Source organism: Xiphophorus maculatus, chromosome 7 (genome assembly GCF_002775205.1).
Source record: "Xiphophorus maculatus strain JP 163 A chromosome 7, X_maculatus-5.0-male, whole genome shotgun sequence".
NCBI lineage: Eukaryota > Metazoa > Chordata > Actinopteri > Cyprinodontiformes > Poeciliidae > Xiphophorus > Xiphophorus maculatus.
This window is the reverse complement of record NC_036449.1, coordinates 8367961-8375398: the sequence shown is the minus strand read 5'-3', so window position 1 is coordinate 8375398 and position 7438 is coordinate 8367961. Positions and strand designations below refer to the sequence as shown.

General features: G+C 41.0%; 1 protein-coding gene across 1 annotated transcript; it reads left to right on the top strand.

The window, feature by feature from the left end:
- The first annotated feature begins 4019 nt into the window (after nt 1–4019).
- Nucleotides 4020–7212, top strand: LOC111609279 (E3 ubiquitin-protein ligase TRIM32-like). Its single transcript, XM_023336614.1, has 3 exons — nt 4020–4399; nt 5690–5948; nt 6029–7212. The coding sequence occupies exons 1-3, from the start codon at nt 4020–4022 to the stop codon at nt 6761–6763; spliced, it is 1374 nt and encodes a 457-aa protein (XP_023192382.1). The 3' UTR covers nt 6764–7212.
- Nucleotides 7213–7438: the final 226 nt, after the last annotated feature.

Here is a 7438-nt window from a genome sequence, read left to right as displayed (position 1 = left end):
GGAAGAAAAAGAAAAAACTGACAAAAAAAAAAATCATAGTGGGAAAGCTGTCAGAAGAACACTACAAAGGGAAGTTTTTATTAATTTATAAATTCATTGCTTAGCAAGATCACATTTGTCTTGGTGTCATTTTTTTTTGTTGCCTTTTGAAATAAATTATTCTTTAATGCAAACATGTATATCTAACATTAATCATCACAGATGTATTATTATTTTTTGCCACAACTGCAGCAGAATGAGAGTTGGTTGGACCTGACCAGTCACAGCCGGCCGAACCTGGAGGTTCTGGAAATGGGTTCAGACTGTCCAGCTTCTGCTTTGACAGGAACTCATAAATATGTGGGAGCTATTTAGGACTTTAAATACGTAATGTCTTCCTCTGAGAGCCTTTGCCACGATTTGCACAGAATCGGCCTTAAAAAAAATAAAAATGGACTTCTTGAGGAACTGGCCTGCTTTCAAAAACAGAACCGCATTTGACCCACTGTACAAGTTCTGTGTCTAATTTACAGCCACCTCCTTTAGAAAGAAGTTACTAAAGACCTTTCAGTAGACATTCATATCCAGAATTTTTGTTTTCTTGCTATGAATTTCTTGCAATCTCTAAAGTGGTTTTGGTTTTGCCCAACTCTATGGTATGAGTCATTCTGACCAATAAAACTCAAAAGCATAAAAATTGTAATTCTGGGTCACTTTCCCAACCACTAATCCGCGCCCTCATTTTATCCCAGTTTATTTCCTTTTCATGTCCATGTGCTGAACTGCCGTGTCAGATTTAATGTCTTGGTAGTTCAGTTAAATGTTTGATTAATTAAGGTGATAAACACAATGCTGCTCAAACGCTCAAACAGAAATTACAGTAAATTTCTTTGTACTTTTTCCCAGGATTTTATAGCACACCCTGTTTACATTTGTTCTAGTGCAGATATTTTTTTTTCTTATGGAAAAGGTAATGTAACTGCATTTCCTCACAATAAGTATGCACATGTTATCCAATTTATTTCAATCATCAGCGGTCAAAGCACATAGGAAAGTTCTCAAAGTGGGTAGAGTTTGAGAATAATTTGATCAAAACAAGAGCTAAATAAATTTAAAATAAAAACACCAACTGAAAAATGACCTATTTTAATTGGATAAAAATGTTGTAAGTTTGTCTTTCTGAAAGGAATGAGGAGGAGTTGAATCTTCTGCACAGAACTATTTTTCTGATTTTAGCTGCTAGCTTGACTATGAAAACTTGCACCAATCATAAAATGGAAATCATTCTGACCAGAGTCACGCCTTCATATTCAGTCCATGCAGAAAGAAGGATCACAGACTCATGAAATGTTTACCAAGACGTTACTTCTTAGACACCTCAACGTTGATGCTAATGTAATTTGCTAATGTTAATCTTTGCGCCTATATCTGGGGGGGGAAAAGAGGGAAATTGAATCATTTATGCTTCTGTTGTAGAAAAAAAAAAGAGGAAAGTTAATCCACTATTTCACGTCAGCGACACCCAGGCGGCTGCTAGCATGAAGTTGGCATTAATCACTCCAAATGCGCAGCTAAAACACTTTTAGACGGAGTAAATCGCAAAGTACACAGCTCTGAAAGCAAGACAAATGTCAAGAGTGAATGCACATGTATCAGAGTTTGCACACAGAGGAAACTGGAGTCAGCTTGGCAGTATCCTAGCAACAGCCAACAAGAAGTAAAAACTGCACAATGGTGAGGGAGAGCGGGGGTAAAGGTTGGTGGGAAAAGTGAAGTGGGTGAGCGATGTGGTGAAGAAGAGCGGAGGATCACTGCAGCACCGTGACAGGACGACAGGTAAGGCAATGGGATGCATTGGAGTTTTTGTGGGGGGGGGGGTTCCCTCTTTTATTTATAAAAGAAAGCTACTTTTTTATTGTTCAGTTTTTAATGTTGAATTATTTAAGGTGAAAGTGTTACATTAAGTTGCAGAAAATTTCTTTCTGAACACAGTTAAATAATCTCATTACATTTGACTTTTTTTTTTTTTTTTTTTTTTAGCAGTATCTCTTCTGCTCTTTCAAATTCGGGTCATACGATGTGAAACCGGATCCCTCTAATGCATAATGTAGTTTTGCAATATGATCAGGAACCTGATGACAAAAGGAGCAGTACTGACCCAGTGCCTCGGTTAATCCTCTCACCATAAATAATCTACAAGTTGCCTGTGCCAGTGATGCATGAAGCTAACAAAACCCATCCTCTCATTACAAATATTTAATTCCCAGTGGGACATGATATATTTGTCAAGAAAACCTAACTTTAACTATTAAAAGCTCAATTTAAATTAGCTTCTTTCAAAATGTTCAATTGTTAATGTAAAAGCCCAGGGGCGTAGGTGGCTATTTCAGCTGAATAATAAGTTACATTTTGTAAATTCACCTTGACTTTCTCACACCACCATTAAAAACAAAAAATGGTGCTTTGCCCTTAAAAACGTTTCAGTCCTACAAGGCTACCCAGTGTAAAATCTTATTCATTTTTTTTTCTGTGTTGAAGACGCTGTTAGAATTTTACATAATTGTTTTTAGAATTATTTACCGTTAATATACTTCTGGAAAGTTGAGTTAAATTTGCGTCTGTTACGTTTTGTGCTAAAACGTCCTACTTGAAGTCATTCCTCGTACCGCTATCACATTGTTGCTTATCTCCCTCGTATTTTAAAGATGTAGAAAAATACTCAGCTTTAAGTAAGTAATGCATAGTCTCGGCTTCTGAGCATTTTGTATTGTAGCATGCTCCATGATGTCTCCAGCAGGAGCTGCTATAGATACCTGTAGGATAATGCGAATCTCACTGCAGTGATCCAGGAAAAGTGCCATTTCCCATCCTACACACTATAAATTCATATTTTAAAGTGTGTGCACTGTAAAAATGAGGGTGAATCATTTAATGACAGGATATGATGTTCCACAAAATGCACATCATATTCTCACATTTAGACCAATGTCATGCGTTTTTTTTTTTTTTTTTTACATGCCAATAGTCATGGCAAAACAAGATAAAATACGACAGCAGTTTAAACATTAAACCATTTGAAGTTTTTTCTATTTGGTCCTAGGTAAAAAAAATAAAAAATTGCTCCTACATATTTATTATAGAGAATGACTAACTTTGACTACTGTTTCTCTGCATCACTTTATTCACTTCATGAATAAAACATCAAAGTAAAATCTACTCTCAGCACCGGGGAGCAGAGAAGTACTGTTGACACTCAGTACCTCCTACTCTTGCCCTCTCTGGATTCCTTTTCTATAACGGCTTTAAACACAAGTCGAATTCTCAGCGTTGGATTCAAACCTTTTCTTGCCCGTCGCTTGATCTTTTCCACAGTCGCTGAAAAGAGAAACAGTCTGTCCCCATAGCAGGCTTTTGTCAGGTTTTAAGATTATTGAAACATCAAATGTTTAAAACCGCACGACAGAGTCAACGCTAGATTTTTTTACACAAAGAACACACACACAAAAAATACTTGGAAACAAAATAAAGTGGTACACCCTAAAATCCTATCTGCAATTTTCTTGAGTGTTTTTACCATGGATTGGTCTGTAGCTGGCTTATTTATTGATGCACTTGGGAAGTGAGGCTTGAATACAACAGATGAGCTTGAAGCTGTTGTAGAACTTAATATTGTTTCAGAACCAATATTTTGTCAGAACCATTGGTTCTGTCAATGTCTGTCAGAGGAGTGTGTCCATATATTTCAATGTTATGTCTGATTAAGTTATGCTATTTTGCTTTTTGTGCATTTGGGGAATACCGGACTAAAATACTGCCATCATTGTCATCAAATTGTTATATATGTAAATGAATAACGTGAGATTGATGATTCTTCCAATGAATCGGGCCCATGCACAATGACGTTGTTGCAAGTCCCTGCTAAAAATATGTCCCTTTCTTGTTTCATAACAATCTTTCTGTAATATCTTCTGTATTTATAATAATTATTCATTCACTTTCTTTTTCCAGATATTGAGAACAAAGTCTACCATCCTTTCAAGATGTTTGTGGGAACCCCTCTCGATAGCAGTTCAACCTGTCCCGTCCAAGCAAACGGTCCAGACCCCAAAAGTCCAGATTCTCAGTCAGATGGTCCTTCATCTTCTTCTCCACATCATTCGCCTCCCTGCTGGGCAACCCAGGCTCAGAGCGACCTCGCCCAGGCCCGGGAGGAGTTACGTCAGATTCAGCTACGTCGTGCAACTGAGATTGAGACGGTTAAGCGGGGCGTAGAACGGGCGATCCTCGGAGCACGCAGAGAAGAGAAGCGTCTGCTGGAGAGGGTGGAGCAGGACCATAGGGACACTCAGCAACGTTTGGAACAAGTTGAGAGAGAGAACATGGCAGCTGCCAGGGTGAGTCAGTCTCTGTTGGAGCAAAGGTTTGAGAAGTTGGTTCGGTTTCAACAACGACTCCAGACAATGGATCAGTCTGTTCTATCTGAAAAGGGACCAAACAAAAACCCCTTACTAGAGGAGATCTCAGAGTTCCTGCAGCCCTGGGAAATCTCTGTTTCTCTTAAGAAAGTAAACTTCAAACCAAGCTCCCAGCCCAATGCAGTAACTTTCGGAGACATTCGAGTGGAAGAGCAACATCTCTGTCTGAATGTTGGAGGCTGTGGGCCAAATGGAAAGCTGTGTGCCTTACATTCACAGGAGATGCATTGTGAAGACATAAACCAACAAAGTTCTAAAAGGGCAAAAAGCACAGAAGGACAGGGTTGGACATCACCGACAGGCAGGACGGTCAAAAGGATCAACCTCTTCAACCGTAGTGATATAGAGTCAGAGGAAGAGCAGAAGCTTTCTTCTGCAAAGATACACCACTGGCTGCCTAAATGTGAACAGTTTGCCTGGGAAGCATCCCTAGTTGATGAGATGGATAAAAGTTGCTTTGAGCAACAAGGGGAGAACTTATTTTTGGCTGTCCCTTCTGCTAAAAATAAGGATATTAAAGCAAAGGACATGGTATGCACGATGAGCAATGCTGGAAAATATTGCTCACCCTCTAATCAGAGAAAGGTTCTTTCTGTGGCCACTAGTAGAAAAGCGTCTCCTTCCCCTGAGCGAAGACAGGAATCTGCCAAGATGAGTCGTTGCTTGAGCCTAGATAGCAATGGGGCAGAAAAAAGAAAAGGAAGACTTGATTCGAATAATGGACCTTATGTTAGTAGTACACTAGCATCTCCTAGGATGGCTCAAAGAGATCATTTGGTGAGTCAAAGCTGCCTAGATATTACCTCCAAAGTAAGATCACACTCTCGTCTTAGCCAGTCTTCTGATGAACACTCTCTGGGGACGTTAGGTGACTCTGGACGTGCGCCATCTCCAGCAGACAGCCTTGACTCCACCTATACCTTTATTGTTAGCCCATCAGACAACTTCAGTTTGAACAAAGGCTCTTTGAATCACAGTTTTCACCTGTCCAAGTCGGCAGTGGATTTAACACACAAGACAAGGCCGTTGATTAGTAGTGGTGCAAATAAGCAAGAATTATGCAAAGTTAGAAGTGGCAACTTCAGCTCCATGTTGAGCTCCACCTCAGCCTCACCACCTCTAAGTAGAGGATTTGACAGCGGTCAGATCCTCTCATACCCTAATCATGTTGGTCATAGCATCTTGCCACAGCCTAAGAAATCCACAACTGGGTTAAGACAAGTCCCTGTGGCTAGGTCAGTGTCAATGTCAGTCATAGATGGTTCCTCTCAAGAACACAAGAGAGGCAGAGAGGAGAGAGGAGAGACAGCCCTGGTGGAGTTGGAGGAAGAGGTCGATCCATTGCTCATGGAAATCACTGCAAGCGGTGTTCAGCTCATGGGGCAGTTTGGGAGGCAAGGTTCAGGCCGGGCTGATCTTACCCTGCCAAGTGGTATCCATGCCACATCACAGGGGCAGCTCTTTATAGTTGACTGCGGAAATGCACGTGTCCAGGTTTGTCTTCTTTGTATCATCTTAAGCATAAATATAATGTCTACTATTGAAAATTTAACTGAATGTACATTTTTAAACAGGTGACTGACCCTCAGGGGAATGTCCTTCAGCAAGTAAGTTCACCAAACATCAGTGGCTCCTCCAGAAGATGCCGTAACTACTTTGACATTGCCGTCAATGCCAAGGGTCTAATCGCCTTAAGCTGTGCTGCAGAAAGAGCTTTGCTTGTGTTCAGCCGACATGGTCGCCTGCTCCAGACTTTTGGAGGATCTACGTTGGGCACTGCAAAGGATGAGCTAGAAGCTCCCCGAGGGGTGGCTGTAACTAGACTAGATGAATTCTTGGTAGCTGATATCAGAAAAGGTACCCTCATCGCCCTGAAGCTTGACCCTAAAACGGGCTCCAGGCTCGAACGCACAGTGGTGACCGGATTCCACAGGCCTTACTTGGTGGCAACCTGCTTGAGCTCAGGCATGGTAGCAGTGTCCGAAAGGGGCAATGAAACAGGACGAGTGCCTTGCATCAAAGTTCTGGAGCCAAGCTGGAACACAGTGAGAGTTCTTGGCGTATGTGCTGGCATGGGACCAGTCCTCACATCTCCCTGGGGCATATGCATCGACAAAGACAGCAATATCTTAGTTGCAGACTGGGGAGAGCAGCACAGAATTGTGTTGTACTCTGCTCAAGGCGTGGGCTGGCCCATCGTACGCCAGGGATTGAGCAGCCCACGCGGCCTGACCTTATTACCAGACGGGCAACTAGCCGTGTCCGACAGCATGCACCATTGCATTAAGATTTACAATTATAAAGGGTGACATGACTAAATTGACCTTATTTACATTTAAGGAGAAGGTTTGACAAACTGGTGAGGTAAACACTGGTATCTAGAACTTGTATTAAAATAATAAAAACAATCTAGTTCATCTTACCGCTGATGTGGTAATGGTCAGATATGTCTGTAAGGATGATACATCCTATCAGTTTGACGATGATACAGTATAATTTTGAGTTTGCAGTAGCTGGAAGACACATTTGGTTGCCTTTGTAAGTCCAAGGGTATCCTTAAAAAAAGAAGCAATATAAACCTGTAAAGATTCAAAACACTGCCTAGCATGTGTTAAGGTTATCTACCATTGGTATTTTAGTTTGTCTTTATTTTGTTGTTTGCTGTGTGGCTTTTACAATCGAGAGGCGTTACATCATTTGTAGTACAGTGAACCGTCGCTATATCGCGGTTCACCTTTCACGGTCTCGCTGCTTCACGGATTTGCATCGTGTGTTGTGCTCTGCATTCTGATTGGCTAAACAGTCTCTCTGCTTCTTCTCTACCTGTGTGTCAACAACGTTGCGGTTTAAAATGTACACGTACGTAAAACAGCTTGCCATATTTAACATAATCGATGGTGGCATGTCGGTTTATAAGAATCTTTTTGCCCAGAAGAAAAAACAGCGACAACAGCTACCGATAACTATGTTCTCTCGAAAAAAAC

What these genes read in the sequence shown, in the direction of transcription:
- LOC111609279 (XM_023336614.1), top strand. Translation starts at nt 4,020, where the DNA reads ATGTTTGTGGGAACCCCTCTCGATAGCAGTTCAACCTGTCCCGTCCAA. An exon ending in CAGTCTCTGTTGGAGCAAAG is followed by an intron (nt 4,400 to 5,689) that starts GTTTGAGAAGTT and finishes CCCTGTGGCTAG; the next exon opens with GTCAGTGTCAATGTCAGTCA. An exon ending in GCGGAAATGCACGTGTCCAG is followed by an intron (nt 5,949 to 6,028) that starts GTTTGTCTTCTT and finishes ATTTTTAAACAG; the next exon opens with GTGACTGACCCTCAGGGGAA.